Source organism: Athene cunicularia, assembly GCF_003259725.1.
Source record: "Athene cunicularia isolate RWA chromosome 1 unlocalized genomic scaffold, athCun1 chr1_part2, whole genome shotgun sequence".
Taxonomy (NCBI): Eukaryota; Metazoa; Chordata; class Aves; order Strigiformes; family Strigidae; genus Athene; species Athene cunicularia.
Genome location: NW_020799092.1, coordinates 7724651 through 7745189, shown reverse-complemented (window position 1 = coordinate 7745189; position 20539 = coordinate 7724651). Strand labels below are relative to the sequence as shown.

Sequence of the window (20539 nt, the reverse complement as noted above, 5' to 3'; positions counted from 1 at the left end):
TAAAGTAATGCAGTAACACATACTCCTTTTCACCAATAATTTTATTGTCTTTTATTGGCTGTATTCACTCATCATGATTTCTGCTTCTTTACAAGCTGGCCATGGAATTCCCATCAGAAGATATTTTTTTAGTGACAACTTCTCCAGTTATAAAAGCTATAACCAATTTCAAACAGGTAAGAGAGACAATTTTTCTTGTGGTAAGACCTCTTCAGAAGTTTGTACATGTACAGATTAGAACCTCATCCTGAAAATGCTTATGCCTTTGAATTTTTTTTCACATTATTGTGTCTGTAGTGGTGTTAATAGGACTGATGAGATAGTTTGTAGTGATTCATAATCTTTAGTAATTGTTGAATGTATTCACAACATTCAAGAAGAAGTAAAACTGGGTACTTATATGGTTGAAGTGTTTCCTAAGTTACTGAAGCTTTATTTCACTGCTCTGTTAATGGGTGATCCATTTTAAGCACTGAAGTGGTATCTTTGGAAAAAATGCTCAAGAAATTTAGTCTTGCTAGTGGTTCTCATATACAGTAGTGTGTTTGAGAAACTGGCAAGTAACAAAAAAAGGGATAGCTTTCTGTGGAATTGCTTTCAGCTTTTATCTGCATCTCCAGCAACTGGTGATTCCATGCTGGATTCATTGATTCTTTCCTACTCATTTGAAAAAGAAAATGAAATCCATACATGAGTTCAGATTTCTGGCTCGTAGGCTCATTAAGCTAGTTTCACAGAGGTACTTGGATCTTAGAAAGTGCTGCTCTTCCCACTCTGAGGGAACTTTAAACTCTACCATAGAGCATGGAAAGAGTTGAAGACTGGATTGCACAGAACTCAGGCTACAAAGCTGCCAGCCAGTAAGAAGTTAGGGTTTACGTCTCAGGGAAAGTTAAGACACTGAAAGCTGGGCTTCCACCTGGCATTTATATTCATGACTCTCTGAAACATGGTATCTAACAAGTGAGGCATATCTCATGACATGTAAAAACCACTCTGCAGTTTATCAGCCCGGTTATAACATAATTCCTCCAGGTGTATGAATGCCTAATTTAAATCACTACAGGGGGAAAACAAAGCACAGATAGATTTGAACAACAGTTCTTTGCATTTAGTGGTTGTAATTCGCTATCAGCATCTCTTCCTTTTTGCACTGTGGTTTTTGTCCAAGGCTAATGGGATGCTCAGAACATAGCTGGGAGTCTAAGAGCTCTGTGTGAGACTGGTAGAGTAACACCCAACTAAAGAATATCTTCTGAGCTTGAGAGTGCTGACATTTACATGTCGCAAGGATGTAAAGTCTGTAATTCACATCAGCAGAATTTTCAGTATTTGAAGAATAAGGGAATCGCTAAACACCATTTGAAGGTAGCAGCATCTAAATTTTAGTCATGAGCATCTTAATTTCTCTCTGAATTGCAAGCATGGTGTGGATTCTGGTTCTTAACTGTGTTCCAGACTCTTTGAATGTTCTATAAAGTAGAAGGCCTGGAGATTGCTGTGCAGCTGTTCCCTTCTGGAAGAAACCCAAAATCAGCATAACACCCTTGAGTGTTTTCCAAGTTCTGAGTTGCCTTTTTCCTGCCCTCCCCTGCCTCAGTCTCTGAAATACCAGATAGTGACTGTGGATGAGATGCTAACTGAGTAAATGCTTAGAGGTGATCTTGAATCTGTTTTGCCTAGACACTTGTCTTATATGTCCTGCGTACAAGCTGAACAACAGTAAGCCCTTTTGCTGACAATAAGGACCAACTACCTGCAACAAGATGTCTTTGAATCATTGTTTTTGAAGAAAATGTTACCAGATTATTATTTTAAAATAGAATAAAAATATTTATTCTATTCAAAAGTGTTTCTATAATTCTTTAAGCTATCTTGACCAAATTTTTTTTTTCCCAAAAATGCCAAGGAGAGGGCAAGAGAGAACATCAATCAGGTATTTTATCAAAGTTAAAACAAACAGAAAAACAGGGTCTTTATGCTGCATCAGGTAAGTTAAAAAGCAGTGTTAACTCTAATGATGTAGTCTATAGAATAAAACATTAGAGCAGCCATTGGGGTTCTCCATTTTTGCTTAACCTCTAGCTTTAGAATTAAAGTTCTGTGTACTACTTCGACTCTTTACATGGAATAGACATGAAAAGATTCTGTATTTAAAAAGGAACATTTAGCAGTAACATGATAACATGTTGTCAGACAATATGGGCTTTATGTTGTGACTTCTTTACTGGAAAATAAACATAACACATTTTGTTAAAAGCTTTAGAAAAAGCGATGGATAAATGATTTGTATTTCTAAATACCTGTCATTGCCCTACAGGTCTCCAAAACACTTGAGGACTTTGATGTAGAAGAGCAACCAAGTTCTCTATTAGAAAAACGATATCCCAATATTAAAGTTATACAGTCTGGAGTAAAACAACTGAAAAGTGATGAACATGTAAGCTAATGTTTTCTCTTTTATGTGATTTTTTCAAATTATTTATTAAAAAAAATATCTAAGAAACAGGTGAATGTTTTGGGTGTGAAATTCTGTTCAAGAGCATTCTGGTTACTAAAGTGTTAAGTTACCAAAATTACAAGAAAATACTTCCTAACTTTAATTTTACTTATCACACTGTTCAAGTAGGAATATATAGAGGGGACAAAATTGTTGGCAAAAAATTACTTGGTAATTAAGAAACCATATCTTTTAGATATCAATTTTTGACACCTTAGAGATACTGCATTGAATATCTGATTGAAATTGCAGGGAAAACAGTCAGTGAAACTAATACTGTATATTAAAATAAGTGTCTGAAAATTTCTGTAGCCCTTGATTGGAGATCTCTGATTCCTGAATTACTGCTTGTTGCTACAGAGATCAGAATATTAACAACTTTATGATACAAAAAAACCCCAAACCTCCTGAAAGAACCAGCATTTCCACCTTTTCTTTTTAGCAGGAAATATGTTGCAAGTATGAACAGTGTACAGCATGTACAGATCTTTGTTAGTGTCTGTGTCAGCTCAACATGTTATTTTTCACTTCAGCATTTATCAGAAAGTCACATTCAGATCCAAAACTGGTTTTGCTCATTTTAAGTCAGAGATATTCCAGCTAGATTCTGCTAATATTCTGAATCTAATGATATTTTTGTATCATTACTGTAATGGTGGTTTAGTTTAGGTATGTCTCTGTGGACACAAATATTTCATGTATATGGATTTGGAGAATCTTTTGCCAAAAACCTTTAAAAACTCTCTTTGTGCAAAACCACTGTAAACTATTTAGCTTCTAGTTTGGAAAACAACAAACAAGGTCATAAAATTATAAAATTTAAGTATTGCTTGTTGCAGAATTTGTAGCTTGTTTAGTGCCTACCCTTCTTATTTAGCAAAGAACAGAATTTATTGTCTTTCTAAACTGTATTCTAGCCTGTGCCTAGTTAACACAGGTCTACCATTGCTGAAATTTTTAAATGAGATTCTTAATCGTTAATACATAGTAGTGCATAGGTCTACATCTATTACTAGGTTAGAAGGGACATTGGTCACATAGACAACCTGTTCTTTAGCATAGACAGTGAGCACAGAGTGCCACCAAGTGGTAATCTTTATATTTTATCTTTCTTTGGCTGCACGATGTACACTTTCCATTTCCTCAGTCGTATGTGATATGCTTATGCTTGTAAGTCTATGGTGAATGTAATGGAAATGAATGACACACAATCAATGAGAGTATGAAGACTTGCTCTTTAATAACATGGTTATGGCTTTTAATATCTGCAAAATACTATGACAGTATGGAGAAAATGCTGATGTTCTCTTTCATGTCTACAATTGTTTTTTCTTTTCTCTAAATTTTTAACAGAAAATTTTCACTGAAGATGGAAAAGAATATATGTATGAAAAAATTTGCCTGTGTGCTGGGGCAAAACCAAAATTAATTTTTGAAGGAAACCCATATGTTTTAGGAATCCGGGATACTGACAGTGCACAGGTAAATGTTTTGGACTTACTGGTGTATAATATGTTCCTGCTTCTGATGCAAAATACTAAAAAAGATTGCAGAGTAAAACGGAGAAACATAAGATGATGTTTGTTACTATATACCCTTAAATAGGAACATTTTCAGTAGGCAGAGAAATAGTCTTAAAATACTGTTAAATAAATTTATTAGTCACTAAATTTATTAAGTTTATAGATAGATCATAGACAGTATTTCTAACATGATAATCTAGAATAAATGGGAGCCTTTTACCCTACAGGCAGAAACCAATCTGAAAATATAAACAGGAAGTACCAGCTTCCATGAGTACCAGCTTCCATGAGAAGGTGTATCTGGTACATGGTACGAAGGGCTACTTCTTACAATGAAGTTCTACTGTAGCTGCTCCACATTGTACAGAAAACAGTTATAGTCAAAGATGTAGAAAAGTTTTCACATGAGGACTGACTTAGTCTGCATCTTGGAAGTAGAAAGTGAGGTTTCACTGTTCTAGGTCTTTAGAATTAGAGGAGGCAGGATGAAAGTGAACATTACTTCTCCATAACATAAGAACTGTAATTCATCAAATGGAGATTGACAGTGAGAATAAAGGAGGAATTACTTTTTTCCATCAGACTGCAGTGAAATACAAAATTGTTGTTTGTTTTGGATATTAAAATTTACCTGAGTTTAAAAAAAAAAAAAAAGAAAAAAAAAGATAGAAGAGGGAAGGAAAACCACACAAAGACAGCCCTTGATAAATGTATCTTGTCTAAAATGAAAAGAAGGATGCCAGCTGAGTGGCACTAGTGGTGCCTGGAACCTGTGAGGGTGTTCCAGGATAGTATTGGCATGTGCTTTGTCATCTTCTGATGGTCTTCCCTATACATCCACTGTTGGCCACTGTGGGAAACAGTAGACAGGGCTATCATTTGTCAAGACTGATGTTGAACTTTGAATGAGGCTGAAAATACTTGTTTCTGGGTTTTTGTTTGTTTTTTTTCTAATGGTGATTGGTTGCATTGACTAATCCCCTCTGATACAACTTCAGTATCCTTTTTTGAAGGGATTGAATGACTGCAGTTTTCCTGGTCTTTTACAGTGTAGGTTCTCTGACACAAATACTCAGGTAAACTGGAAGCATGGACGGACAGATTTTCATGTAATTGCAATAGTTAGTTGGTCTGACAGTCATGATTCTTGATTGGTTTGAAAGAAGTATACTGTGATCTAAAAAATACTATCTGGACTGTAAGATGTGATTTGGAGACTTGTTTCTTTCTGAAAGTTTTTTTCACAAATAAAATTGATTCCCTTATTTGCTACAAATTATCTTTTAAATTCCTGATTTCTGATCAGGAGTTTTTAAATTTGTAAATTTCTGTAGCTTTGCCTTTTTAATGGTATGCAAATAACTGTGAAAGTTATGCAAGTTGTGATAAAACTGGATGAATAGCCATCACAATGCTAATGATCTCTAGCATAGAGAAAAATCTCCTGGATTCTATTAAGGCCTCTGTCAAATTGGCTTAAATATAATTACTTAACTGCTTCTGTCTCAATTTGAGACTTGCAAAGCTGTATCAGTAACTTCATCCCTTAATGTGATCAAACTTTACAGGTTTCATTAGCTTCTATAACAGATCTTAGCATAACAAATGTTTATCATTAGTCTGAGAAAATGAAAATAAGAAAACTAAGCAAAGTATTGACAAGGATATTGATCAGTGTGAAGGAATATACAATCTCAGTTGTAATTGATTTGTTTCCTTAATGCAGGCTTTTCAGAAGAATTTGGCTCAAGCTGAGAGAATAGTAGTGGTAGGAAATGGTGGGATTGCACTTGAATTAGTGTAAGTAAATGACTACATTTTAAAGATATATATGCAAATAAAATCTTTAACAGTGCAATGTTAAATCTACTGTACATGACTTTGGGAGAAGGTTGTCATAAAATTGTAGCTCTTAAAGCATTTAGCGTAAAATCAATTAAAATAATTGTTTTGCAGTATAGTGGTGCTTACTGTTACAAAATTCAGTAAGCTTCAGAAGCAGCTTAATATACAGCATTTTTCTGATTTGGCACCAACAGATTTCTGTTAAGACCATTAAGGGCAATATTTAAGTTCTAAAATTTGACATCTGGAGACAGAAGATGTAACAGGAATAAAGAGGCACCTTATCTTGCACCCAGCCTAATTTAAATTGATGGAGCTTTTCAAGTGTCTGGCATGGCCTTTGTCACAGGTAGGATATGGAACCATGTGATCCTGCAGTCTGCTAGATTACAGAACTACCTGTATTACGTAATTATATGGTCTTGGTTTGTGTTGCAGGGAATCACTTTTTCACTTTCACTAAAATTGTCCTCTGCATGTTTCTACCTGTTCGTGTTCCAGGTAGTACAAACAAGGTCCAAATCCCTGTTCTTAGCAGGGAGCAGTCTGGCAAAACCACACTTTTTTTTCATTGTGGAGAGCAGGAAATAACTGTTACTGTTATAATAAATTTGAACTGCCTTCCGTCACCCTGTGATCCAATTCAGTCAGGGTTGTGCTGATATGACCTGTTAGCTTGGAAGAGACTTGTTGGGTTTTTTTTAAATAGGTTATTTAGAAGCATAGTGGATTTGATAGGTTTAAAAGTCTGTGATCCCTTATTTCTAGCTTCTGGAATGAAACCTGGCGTGCTTCTAGTTGTGTTGCTAAGAGCCAGATCCTTTTCAGATAGTTTGTCACTTTATCCCTTGTTTAAATGTCTACAGGTATGAAATTGAAGGCTGTGAAGTAATCTGGGCTATCAAAGACAAAGCCATTGGGAACACTTTTTTTGATGCAGGAGCAGCTGAATTTCTCATTCCAAAGCTAACTACTGAAAAACGAGAAACTCCAATTGAGTGTAAAAGAACCAAGTATACAATGGAAGGTATGGTGTTTTACTCTCCTAACACTGCAGCAGCAATATTTAATATTAAAGACAGTCATAAGATCAGTTAATTTAAGAGGCCATAAATAAGGTTTACTGTTATCATCAATGGTATTTCCTTCTTTTAAAAAGTGATGTAAAAACCCATCCAGAATTTATGTAGACACGTGACAGCATGTAATAGTTACCTACAAACTATAAAAAAGGGCTTTATGCCAAGTTTACATTTCATCCTGTATTCCATCTGCTGAAGAGCTTCTTCTATTTTCTATAATATTTTAATGTTTATAATATTTTAATATTTTAATTTTTGCTGTTGTCAGCATTATGTAAGAAGGAACTCTCCTGTAATAAGCCATTGGAGGATAAGATGAATCCTCACAGAACATTACTACATATGCAGTGAAACTTCAGTCTTAACAACAACAATTAACTAGAAATGCATGAACAAACCTGATACAAACATATATATGACCAGAATAATAACAAAAAGTATGGTTGTAGACTTTGGGTTGGAAGAATAAATTGTAAAAGAGTCAGCCTAAAATTCACGAAAGGGCACCAAACATTCTTCGTATGTATCATGGTATGTTAGAATTTGCACTTTTGTGCAATGTAGGGCACATGGACATAGGTTTAAATATTAGCAGTGATATTAAGCAACTAAGTCTGCAGTGGGTCTCCAGAACCCTGGTGCAGTTGGGGTCTGTCTGGCTGTTAAGGGTCCATGCAGGCACCTAACAGCGGCATGGTTGTTTTGGAGATGAGTGAAGTAATGAAAGCTGTGAAGTTGAGAGTGGATCCAGAATACTGGCTTGGAGTCTGATTTGTCTGCAAATTAATGGGGTTTGCGTTTTTTCTTCCCTTTTTGCAACCAGTTCCTATTTCTCTTAATTGAGAATCCTTGTTCTGAATTCTGTGGGCAATGAAGTATGCATGCTAAATCTGATATTCTTCATCTCTTTCCTTCAGGAAGTGAGGAAAAAGAAGGCCTTATAGCAGCATCTGACAAGTTGGGCAGTGCCTTAGGCCCTGACTGGCATGAAGGCTTACATCTTAAAGGAACTAAAGACGTATGGTCATAATCTTGCTTACATATTTGTTTATATATTGCTGTAAGTGGGTAAGGAAGAGCATGAAATGTCACATTTGGGATTATTAGAAAAATAAAACTAAAATGTGCTTGAAATGATTCTCCTGTTCTGTCAGAATTAAACAGGAAAATATGTTAACACAAATAAATTAATTTTCTGCTTCAGGAAAAAGGTGGCTAATCAGATCCACTGGCACAGTTTTAGCAATTTGCCCTTCAGATTGAAACATAAATGTTGATTTGCATGTTTCTGTAGGAGCAGGGTCAATCCTAGCTTTAACTAGAAGCAGTGGTACCTCTGTTGTCCTGATTTTAGCTGCCATACATACATTTTCTTATGTGAAAAATAGGACAGGAGGATTTGTACAGAGGTACAGGAAACATCAGTCTCCTGTCACAGCAGATAATGAAATGCAAAATCAGTAGTGGACATGGCCATTGTGAAGAGTTTCATGTTTGAAATAAAGTAAAAATCCTCCTATTTCGTAGGGTTTTTATCAGGTTTTTATTGATTAATTTCTTAGCTGTTAGGTGTTTGCATCTGTTACATGCATTTAAAAAAAAAGATCTTTCAAAAGTGATCGAACATAGATTCTAAAGAAATGGCTTTACAATACCAACTAAAGGATGTTTAGGATGTTCAGCAGATGAATGAGTGGTATTCTGGTTGTTGAATGCTGTGGAAATAAGTTTGTGCAGTGGAGAATAAAACTGTTCAAGGTCTGAATCCACAAAATACTTTGGAGAAACAGCTAATTTTCCAACTTCTGTCTAGAGCTCAGAATAGGAGTAAGTGGTTGAAACACGGGTAGATGGAACAGGCTATATTTTCTATTTTTTTTACAGCATTTAGAACATAAATTTATTATTGTTATCAGAATTTAATCCATGGTGGAAAAATGAAGGGTTTAAAATCCTGAAAGATAGAAAAGATGAGTTCACTTTTTTTATGTTCTGGTAAGTCTTGAATTCTCTTACTGTAAACTCAAGGGAACTTCATGTTTTCTGGCATGCTAGAAAAATCTAATTTGTGATGAAATTTCAAGGAACATCGGAGACCTGCTGAAAAAGCAGGTAAATTGCCATTTGCTATGGTTAGATCAGTGCCAAAAAAGGAAAAAGTGTGGGAACTCAGCTAACGTGTCATGCTTTAGGAGGGGATATATGATTGGTCTTTTTCCGGTTTAGTAATGTCGATTTAGGTGAAGGTATACTTGCTATTAAAAATATTATTATTGCTAATTACATTTACAATTTTGTCAATCTTAGTTTTCTCATAAAGTACATATTGAAATACTATGTGAAGTGAAGAAAATACACTTACAGCAAGAATTTATACAACTGAAACGGACTTCTTTGGCGTTTCCGAAGAAAGAGAAACATGCAGAACCAGACACAGGTAAGTGCCAGTGCTGATTAGAAATAACCTGTTGAAGATAAAGCAGTGCTGGAGCATGTTTGATCTCTTTTTTTTCTGTTTTAGAGCAACTACAGATTTCAAAAATAAATCCTTTATTTCTATAAATTCAGATCTAGCAATTTATAATAGTTGACAATATGATTTGTGGGCTACGATTAAATTACAAAATGTTATGGGTTAGACCCTTTTTCCACAAAGTCACCTAAATCCTGTATGCAGAATATTCCCTCTGTGTGACAATCCAGTAAAACCATACATTAACAGTGGAGTTAAAACAGAAGCAAAAAACCCCAAAACATTTAGTGTCAAAACTGAAGTAATCCTTCAAAGAAAGTAGAAGAAAATATTACTTGTTTCATGAATAATTCTATCTATAAATTACACTGAACTTAATATTTAACATACTATTTTAATAGCCAGTTACTTTCAGCATAACATTGTAGGAAGTTGTATCTCTGACATTCTTTTTGCTTTTTAGGCATTTCCTGTGCATTTGTAAATTTATATATAAAGAATATTTGGCAATTATGTACTTCAGAGAACATCCCACAGGTCTGAAGCAATGGCAGGACACAGTATTTTCCCCCCACAAATGAGGGCTTTGATTTAGGAAAATTCTAGAGAAAGTTAATAGTAGACTTGTAGCTAAACTTCAAAATCTTTTTTTTCTAGTCCTGAGTAAAGGTAAGAAATGTTATAGGTAACCTCTGATTTTTTTTTCTTTTTTAATTTTTATTTTTTCCTACCTAGTCAGTTAGATATCTCAGAAATATTTTTTTCTTTTTATTTTGTATGTTATTATAAGATATAATTAATAAAATAACTGTTGGTTACATTCTCAGGGCAAAATTTTCCCCTTTTTCAGTGCTATGGCCTGTATATGTGGAATTAACTAATGGAAAAATATATGGATGTGATTTCATTGTCAGTGCAACTGGAGTTGTGCCAAATGTTCAACCATTTCTAGATGGCAATAATGTAAGTATACTGATTTCTTTGGAAGTTGAAGATTATTTTTTTTAAGTATGGTGAAAAGCTTTTTCATCTGGTTTATGCTTCTATTCTGACATGAAACACTGATTGCTAAAGGTTTTGTATGCTGTATAGCATTTCAAACTAACACAAGTATATTGGTATTGGTAACACCCTACATGATAAAAATTAATTTCATTTGTGGTCTTGGCTTACTGTGTTTTTCACCACAAATCCAAGTCCATACAAGTTACCATGAAGAAAATTAACTCTATCCCAGGCAAAACCAGTATGCTAGGGTATTTGGTGTTTTGTGGCTTCTTTTGATTAGGAAGTAAAATGCTATCCTCTGCATATAGCAAAAGAAAATTACGAAAACTTATATCTGATGTTGAGCCATGAAATATTTCAAGGCTTCTGTTATGAAGTTAGGTTAGGAATTAGATATTTGCAATCATATTTTCTGGCCTTGGTAAAAATACAAAATTAAGTCCTAAGACTTAGGTGTCCCTGTAACATATGTAGTGTGATTTGAAATCTGGCAAGCTCTGTTACTTCCCTGCATAGGTATCAGTAATACTATTTTAAAAACTTACACCGTGTTCTAGAAATAATGCTTAATGCTTTGGATCTTACCATCTTGCCACTCTTCATAGTCTCACATTAAATAATTTTATTCAATATAAGCATTTTAGCTTTTTTTTTTTTAAATACACAGGGTTTTAAATATGTTAAAGGATATTTGAAGGTCACTTGTAAAGTGCAACACTGATCTGTTCTTAAAGTTGATGAGAAAAGAATGCAGAGATTGCTAGGAAATTCTGATTTTGTAGGCTAATTGTCTTTGCTTATTTGAGAGCTTCTAGGTTTGATGATTTAGGAAAAATTCTGCAGGGGGCAGGATTGCATTGCAATATGGAGAAATAATACTTGATATATAGACAGTTGTGAAAAATCCTTCATTATGGTACTCTTCAGGGGATCTATTTTCTTTCCTTTAAGATGGAGTCTTCAGAATGTGAGGTTTGAACAACATGTTTCTCTTGTGGTTATCAGTCTTTTCCTAATTGAGTCAGATTAGATGGGAGAATGAATAGCCATAAATTGTTTACTCCTCTTTCTCTGTTGCTACATGGCATCCAGAAGAGGATCTTGCTGGGTTCCCATAGTGTTTATTCATACAATTTTATATCTTCAAATGTTTTCATTAAGCAGAATAGTGAATTTATTGACCTTTTTTTAAGAGTCTGCCATTAAAAAGTAACAAATGAGATGGCTGCTTAACATGGATGAAGTTTAATTACTTGTTGGGAGATAATGGACATGTGAGCAATCCTACACATGTGCACGCTTATAGTGGAGGGGTCTTTTATTCCTGAAAGCGTACAAGCGTTTCCTGTTTCTATTAATAGTGTTAGTGGTACTAATGAATGAGATCCTTTAGATTGGAAATTGCTTGAAAAGGCTAGAGCTTCAGTAATGCAAAATGGTCTTCATCATCAATTAACAAAACAAATTCTTAATTATATTTTTTCATCATCACTGTTAATTCCAAAAGATATTGATCAAATAGCAGCAGTTATATTAACTCCATCTCAAAAAATGTTGTTTGAAAGTGCATGGACTAAATTAGCTAATAATGAGCAAGCTCAGCCACAACCACAAGGCTATCCACTTTATCTTGTTCAAGCGCAAATGTTGTTAGGTACAGCACCCTTTGCAACAGTAGATCCGCAATTCAGTTTCTCTAATGAAGTGTTGCGACTATTGCAGTCAATAGCTTGTCAAGCCCTAATGTCTATGCCTGATACAGAAGGGAAACTGTTGCAAAACTAGTTCACACTCTTGATCAGAGAAGCCTTGTCTACTTTATTACTCATATCAGAAGTCACCAATCCAAAGAAGGATTAGGGTATGGAAATAAACTAGCCAATCAATTGGTTGCTCCAGCCCGGTCTGGGCCCTCTCCAAATTTGTTTGCACAAGCTAGAGAATCTCACAATTTTTTGCATGTCAGCAAAAATGTTGCATAAACAATTTAAAATTCCTCTTGTGGATGCAAAGGGAATTGTTGCCTCTTGCCCATCCTGTCAAGAAATAGGGTTTGGCCTGGGAACAGGAGTTAACCCACAGGGCCTATCACCTTTGCAATTATGGCAAATGGATGTTACTCACATAGCAGAATTTGGTAGGTTAAAATATGTACACGTTGTTATTGATACCTTCTCCATGACTATTTGGGCTACAGCTCAAGCTGGAGAGACAGCTAAACATGTTGAAAAACACTTATATAGTTCTTTTGCTGTCCTTGGAGTGCCAAGAAAGATCAAAACAGACAATGGTCCAGCATGTATTTCTGGACGCTTCCAACGCTGTGTATCTTATGGGGCATTAAACACTGCACAGGAGTTCCACACTCTCCCACTGGACAAGCAATCATCGAACGAGCTCATCAAACTCTGAAGCAAATGCTTCAAAAACAAAAAAGGGGAATGTCAGGTATGATGCCAGCTGAACGATTAAATAAAGTTTTATGTTTTGAATTTTTTGAGGTTTACAGGAGAACATCAGGAACCACCAATGATGATTCACAGTTTAGCAATAAAGGGTGATGCTGAACAATCTATGGGCACACAGCAACCGTTAGTTATGTTCAAAAACTTAAATACTGGGCAATGGGAAGGACCTGTTAAACTACAATTAACAGGCAGAGGTTATATGTTTGCTTACAGATCATGGTTTACGGTGCGTTCCGTCTCCCTGGGTGCGGCCTTGGAAAGAAGGTCAAGCAGTGGTTCTAAGTGATTAATGCTCATACATTCTGAATGTGTTTATTAAAATCCCTTCCAAACCAGTAGGGGCCCAAGTTACATAGGAAAGTTAACTATGTTCACAGAATAGTTGAAGAAGTTGTTACAGGGGGCAGTTGTTGTCATTGTTATGTTTATTTTGCCATGCTTAATTTGTTGTATTAACAATTGTTGCAAAAAAGCCCGCAAGGAATGTGGATTGCTCAAAAACAAAAAGAGGGATATGTTGGGAGATAATGGACATGTGAGCAATCCTACACATGTGCACGCCTCGGCAAGGACATAGAACAAAGAACTCAGCAACCAACTCCAGGAGATGGGTTGGGCGGAGAAAGACATTTGAGTGTGGCGCTTATTATCCAATCGCGAGAAGGCTTGAAGTGTATGGACAAAGCTAACTGTCCAATCATAAGGATTGTACCACGTACCATTTGCGTGCACAGGAAAAACCTATAAAAGGGCTTGCTTACCTTCAATAAATGGGCGTTGTTTGATCATACTGGTCGTGTGCGTGTCCATATCTCCTGCAATTACTTAGTTTAAATTACTATTTTTCTTATTGCTGATCTGTGCAAATACTTTAGTTTGCTGTAGGTGAAGATGGAGGTCTTAAAGTAGATAAACACATGCGTACATCCCTGCCAGATATATATGCAGCTGGCGATATCTGCACGGCATCGTGGGAACCTAGTCCATTGTGGCATCAGGTAAATCAAGTCACACAATTGTGTGCTCAGCTCTACAGAGTAAATCATGGACTATTACACAGATGGGAGAAAGGAAAGTTTAATTGAAGCAGAAAACAGTGAACAAGTAGATAACCCTGGGTGTGTTGATGAGAGATAATTTTATCTATGTGGCTGAAAGCTAAGCTCTTAAGCCTTTCCGAGTAGAATGAAAATACATAGTATGCATTGATGAGAGCAGAACAGTGGGTGTCGGTGACTGCACAGTGACATGTATCTGTGTTTTTAAGTGTGTTTGGGTTTTGTTTTTTTAGATGAGACTGTGGACTCAAGCTAGGCAGATGGGATGGTATGCAGCAAAATGCATGGCAGCAGATACTTTGGGAGAATCCATTGATATGGATTTCAGCTTTGAACTATTTGCTCACATTACAAAATTTTTCAATTACAAGGTAAATACAGTCTAATAGTCTTAAACCACTAACACATACTGCTTGCCTCTAATCACTTGCCAACAATGAGCAGATGCTTTAATATTGACAAAACAGTTTTCTCTCTATAATAATTAATCTTCATTTAGATTTTCTCCATTCATACTATGAACGCTGAAACTGAAGAGGGTAAAGATCTTTACAGATGTATTGCAAATTTCAGTTGGTGAATGACAGCTGATCTACTTTGCATTTCTGTATATATTCCATTTTGTTAAGTTGCTGTTCATGGATAATTGCAACACAGTTCAGTGTGATAACTAGTTCATTATTGGGTTTTGTGTATACTTCAAGGTGAAGATTTTTAATTCTGTTGTGGGTTTCCAAGCCAATGAAGGGGGAAGGTTCCCTAGAGACAAATAATTCCCTGTTTGTATCAGTCTTTTGGAGCATAGAACTGTTTTCAGTAGAAATACTAAAAGCCACTGCATGTTCGTATGAGTGATTTTAATTTTTCCTTCTGTTAGGTGGTGGTTTTGGGAAAGTATAATGCTCAAGGCTTGGGTTTAGACCATGAACTGATGCTGAGATGTACCAAGGGACAAGAGTATGTTAAAGTAGTGATGCAGAGTGGCCGAATGATGGGAGCTGTGCTGATTGGTGAAACGGACTTGGAAGAAACCTTTGAAAACCTAATTTTAAATCAAATGGATCTTTCAGCCTATGGTGAAGATCTTCTGAATCCAGATATTGATATAGAAGATTATTTTGATTGAACAAAAACCTAATTTCCATTTTATATGAAGTTTTGACACCAAGTAATATGTCTTATAAAACTGCTTCCTCAGGATTACCAGAAATGAGGGATAAATGCAATTCCTTGTTAAGATTTTGTGCTTATCTTGTCAAAATACTGACCCACAAGTTAAATCAATCTGCATAGAAATACAGCAACAAAAGCAAGTGGATTAGCGTTGGTAGAGTTATCATCTAGATTAGATAAACGTAAGAGAACTGGGCTATAACAGTCTTAAAACATGGGCTTCACTGTGCTGTTAGGACAGCACTGCATTCACTTGAAAGCAAGGTAGCCTTCACTTTTTAAAAGTAAATAAAACACATTAAATCCTGGGCTCGCCCCGTATCTCCTTGTTCCCCAACCCATGCATAATTTGCTTGCCAGGGTTACCAGAGCCTGGTTTCCCCATGACTTGCTGCTTGGCATGTTTCTTCTCTCAACCAGGGTGCCTTGATATGCTGGTGCTCCTTACCTCGGCAGCATGAGTACTGCCAGGGTAGGAAGGCCCCTGCCCCTAAAGCCACTTGTGCAGGTGAATGTTTACAAGGCAGTCACGCAGCGTGTTACTGTCCCACTAGCATCCCTCCACTGCTCAGGCTTGCGAGTACTTAAAACAGGTTTCAAGACTCCTGTTCCAGCTAACGGTCCCATCTCTGCTGAGCTGGCTCAGATTAACAGAGGACATCTTTAGAGTACAGCGAGAGCTCTCACTACCTAGAATGCCATCTGAAATATATGGCGAGATGGATGCCTTCCCTCCGCCCACCTCCCCCATAACTTTAATTTTGAAATTAATGTATTTTCTACTCGGGTAAGTACAGAACACAGACTTTTCCAGGATGAGGTGTCAGTTGAGAGCAGGTTTTTTTACTGCTTGTGAGTTCAGCTGTTCAGGTGCTGTGGTGGTGCTGCCCTGATGCGTCCTGTCCAGTCTCCAGCAACCTACAGTCCGCTCCAGGGAAAGGTTAATGCAGTGCCGCTGGTGGATGGCACCTGCAGTGGCCTTCCCTGGCAGGAGCCTGTGCAGCAGGTTGCTGTATCCAGCCCATGTGGTGGATGGTACAGGATGCTATTTTGAATGCAAGTCCCATATGCCTGTGTGAATCCTAATAGGCAGCTGTTAAAGTCACTTAATGAAAACATTCATAGCAGCTGTGTGTCTTAGCCACTTCCTGCCCTCACCTCATTCCCACTATCATACTTATTGGTTCCAGGAAGGAATTTTTGCAGGTACTAAAGTCCAGTTTGACTTGTGGTAACTAGTGACAAACTACCTTACTAGTAAGTTTTAAGTGGGGGGTTGTTTGTTTTCAGTTGTAACAACCTCCAAGTGTTTTGTTACACAAGATGCAGTTTAATAATAATGATGTGTATGTAGAGGCTTGCTTCAATCAAGTTCCTTCTTTTTTAGTTGCTAGGCATAATTTAGTGCCTAGGTGATAAAGCCCAACAATTTAAGCTATTCCTTAATGTCCTCTCTATTCCACAGTGTCATCCAGAGACAGAGGTTGTTTCATATTAGCTTTTGATTTTGTTCTATAATTGCTACTAGGGAGGTGCTGTTTATTTAGGGTCAAACTGGGAACATTTTGTTGTACTCCACTAAATGCAAAGTTGGTGGTACATATCAAGACTTCTCCCAGAAAAGTTACTCTTAAAAAATAATTAAGAGAATGACAGTTTAATTAAATCAATTAATTCCACACACTTCTAGCAAAGGTGTCAGCTGAACAATGGGTGAAATACTAAGTGTTAATCACTGACAAGATTCTACCAGAAAAATAAAGATGAAGAGCATGTTCTTAATCATGTTTGGTTTATATTTAAGTTGGTATACAGCTAAATGTCTGTGGGGGAATCCAAAATGAAACCTACCAGAACCATTTATAATGAGTTTGAACTTGCCTTACTGATCAGTGGCTGCTAAGATTGAAAAAAAAAAAAAATCAAAATGTAGCATTCAGCCTCATGTATGCCTAAGCAGTGCTTAAAGTCAGCAGTAGCTGTTGGGTCTTTACCACTGTTTTCTTCTGGAAACACTGATGTTTAAAGGAAGTCAACAGGTATATATATCTATTCATATAAAGTTAAATATTCTCCCTACTGAAATGGGAGACAAATTATTATGTAGCTGAAGGTTTTCCACAGTCCATACAGACTGCTGAGGAATGACTGTGACCTTCAGTGTAGAATAGCTGCAGTTCAGCTCGCAGGGTGTGCTGTCCTAGGTTACAGCTTCTGTTTGGCATGGAGAGAAAAAGACTTCATGCCACTTAATTACACAATGCAGAAGGTAGGACTGACCAAATAAACAGTGTTAATGCACTTTAAGTAGCCAATTTCAGAGGATATTGATTATATAACCATAAGTAGTCCTCAACTGGGAAAAGTAGGAATGGAAAAAAAGCTTACATAAAGCCCTCCACTGCAAAAGAACCAAAAGTTTTTAACGTCCCTTCACACCTGGGCTGTTCTGTGAGTCTGAATGTGTAAGTGCTAGGCTGTTTGGAACAGAGTATCACTTCCCTCAAGCCTACTTCCTATATGAAAGTGAGCCTTCCATTATTAGGAAGCTTTTCCTTTTATATGATTGGTCAAATCTAAATATTAAGATGGCAGTAGTGTTCTAGCAACTTCTTGAAGTACATGTGAAAGAAGGGAGGTCAGATGGTTCTAGGTTGAGAGGAGTTAACAAGGGTAATTTCCTGGTTACTGAATCCATTCCAGCAGCATTTTACAGCAAGAGGAGCTCAATATACATCATCTAGTTCAGAAGAAATTAGAGGGGAAATCCAGAACCCTAAAGGGCAAGGAAAGGACTACTTGCTCTTAGTTGTAACTTCCATGTGGTTCAAAGATTCTTTTTAATAAATAGCATAACCACAACATCTGCATTTATGGGATTAAGCACTGCTTAAAGGTTAAGTGTAAACAAAACCAAAGCCCAGCAGTTGCTGCTCAGGAACTGAAAGTGTGGGCAGAACTGCTCTTCAGGCCTTTCCCCTCAACCCAGCTATTCTTGCTCTCGACAAATAGAAGGGGAACTGAAAGCACCGAGTTATCAGTAGCAGCAAAAGGCCTTATTGGTTACCAAACATGACAATTTTCAGTAACAGCTCATGTTTCTCCAAACTCATCAAGGTAATAGCTCAAGCATTCTTTTTATCATCTATCACTTTGTACCTACTACACTGAGGTCTTCTCATGTTCAGCCTCAGGTCCTGACAGTGTTCAACTTCAAAATTAATTTTCCTGCCTTTCTAGGAAAAAAAAAAATAGTATCAGTTTCAATCTAATTCCAAACCTCAATTAAAATTATACCATAATTTCTGAATGATCCAGTTCCCACTACTTGTGAAACATCTTAATAACTTCTGTCTTCTGTTCTACTCTTACTTTGTAATCCTGAGCGATTTTTATAATCTTTCTTCTCTTGGCTATTATAGTTATGACTAAGCTTGCATAGAACCTGTGATATTATGGAGAAACACACTCAGTGTTCACCAGCTAGGTACTGAATTAGTCAGCCACTCAGCTTTGCGAGATGAGTGAACATAAGAACATTTGCAGCAGTAAGCACTGTCTCTCTCTTACCTTGACAGAGCCAAGATGTTATGCAAAAGGAATCATAGGTGATTCCTCCCTAGAGACAGGTTGCTCTTTAAAATAATGGAGACACACTACTTTAAGCCACAGGCAAGCACGAATACACTCCTACAGTTGCTTTCTCTTTTCCATTTCCACAAACAATAGGAATATAAGCAAATGGATAGGCAGAGTAGCAAAGTTTAAGAGACTAGAATTGAGAAACCTCCCAAAGATTAAGTTTAATGTAGCTCACATTTAGGCCTTAAAAGTAAACAACCTTCAGTGCAGTTATGTTCTAGAGCTTACAGAGCAGAAGAGTATTTCTTGGGTCAACCAGATTCACTTCTAATTAGAATAGAGATCTGTAGTTGGAATGCAAGACAAATCAACAGGGGAAGGGGGGGAAAGAAGTATTTCTTGAGTGGTGTTTTTTCTGTATTTCCTAAATAAAGTATAATTTTTATAATGGAAAGAGCTCACATTGAGAAAAGTTGTCTTGTTTTTAAACAAATTTAGCTACTTCTGAAAGCACAGAAGTAGTAATTTTTTATTTGACTAACAAGCTAAACCTAGTTCTAAGAGCAACAGATGTATTTTAAAGGGATAAATACATATATTTCATAAGCTTCTACAGGTCAGAAGTAGTACAGTGTTGTAACAATGCCCTTTTAAAATTCTTCTCTAAAGTACACTCAAGTACTCAAATAGCTGTAGCAGGTGTTAATATTACAGAAATGAGCCATATCTTCGCACAGAACTGCGGTAATGGCGATGTCCACGTGGACTGGAAAAGCTGACCTGGCACAGCAGCAGCTTTGACCCACGTGTGGCTCCAGCGGAAGGGTGCTGCAGCAGACCGGGGCTCCATGAGTCTGACAGCTCTCCCTGGGGATGGCCACAACAGTCTCACCCCTATGAGCTGTGCTCTGGTTGCAGGGCCAAGCTGCTGCATGAGGAAGCTGTATTAGGAGGAACAGGAGGTGACAGGGTCTTCACAGAGATGCTGCAGAGCTAAGGACCACCTGAGTTCTGTGATGCAAAGGAGGGGAAACCTTAAGACTACCCTCAGAGGAGCAGTGGATAGATACTCCCACAGGAGGAAAGGCTGGAAACCTCTTGCTTCCAGCAACATAAAAAAACCCCCTCCTTTTCTACCTGCAGCTCTGCCATTGCAGAGTAGGTACAGTGCCCTGAGAAATACAAGGATGATGAACTCCACAAAGGGATGCATCAGTGCAGCTGAACCTGAGCCAAGCATTCACACAATGAAGAAAAGGAAGATTACCAGAGAATCCCTCCTGTGAGGGTCAGAGGCTTCCATTACCAGCCTGACTTGGAGACTTCGACAGGTTTGTTGCTTACTAGGTGCCCATATCCCAGACATTGCTCAGTGACTCCATGATTCAGAATTTTAAACTCGACAGAGAAGTGAGGAAGACATAGTAGAACCACTACTCTGGACCCCAGGAGAATGGATTTCAGCTTGTTCTGGGATTTGCTTGTCAGGATCCCAGGGAAGCTGCTCTGGAAGGCAAAGGGACTCAAGAAGAGCTGCTTGATTTCCAAACCAAAAGCCTCCTCAAAACACAAATGGTCTACACTCCTACGTGCAAAAGGTTCAGCAAGCATAACAGCCAGCACAGGTGAAAAAAGAACTCCTCGGCTAGCTCAAACACAAAAAGGAGGCAAAAGGTACAAGATATTCAGAACAAGTAGACATTGCCTGAGCATGCAGGGAGGGAGTTAAGAAATGTAAGAGCTCAGATGGAGGCGGAACTAGCAAAGGATGTGAAAGGCAGTAAGAGGAGCTTCTGTAAGTAACTTTGCAGCAAAAGGAAGAGTAAG

The 20539-nt window shown here is 37.1% G+C and overlaps 2 protein-coding genes across 2 annotated transcripts in view; one reads left to right on the top strand and one right to left on the bottom strand.

Moving 5' to 3' along the window:
- The window catches only part of PYROXD1 (pyridine nucleotide-disulphide oxidoreductase domain 1), a 26628-nt gene extending 8254 nt beyond the window's left edge, over positions 1-18374 (top strand). The window contains exons 2-13 of the mRNA XM_026868117.1: positions 96-176; positions 2321-2440; positions 3854-3982; positions 5750-5823; positions 6735-6895; positions 7868-7968; positions 9258-9387; positions 10274-10386; positions 13775-13897; positions 14191-14328; positions 14835-17724; positions 17765-18374. Of these exons, the coding sequence (XP_026723918.1) occupies positions 102-176; positions 2321-2440; positions 3854-3982; positions 5750-5823; positions 6735-6895; positions 7868-7968; positions 9258-9387; positions 10274-10386; positions 13775-13897; positions 14191-14328; positions 14835-15083 (1413 nt within the window). The 5' untranslated portion in view covers positions 96-101 and the 3' untranslated portion in view covers positions 15084-17724; positions 17765-18374. The remainder of the gene's footprint in view (positions 1-95; positions 177-2320; positions 2441-3853; positions 3983-5749; positions 5824-6734; positions 6896-7867; positions 7969-9257; positions 9388-10273; positions 10387-13774; positions 13898-14190; positions 14329-14834; positions 17725-17764) is intronic.
- The window catches only part of RECQL (RecQ like helicase), a 22516-nt gene continuing 18310 nt past the window's right edge, over positions 16334-20539 (bottom strand). The window contains exon 16 of the transcript XR_003400376.1: positions 16334-18362. The gene's annotated coding sequence lies outside the window, so the exon portion shown is untranslated. The remainder of the gene's footprint in view (positions 18363-20539) is intronic.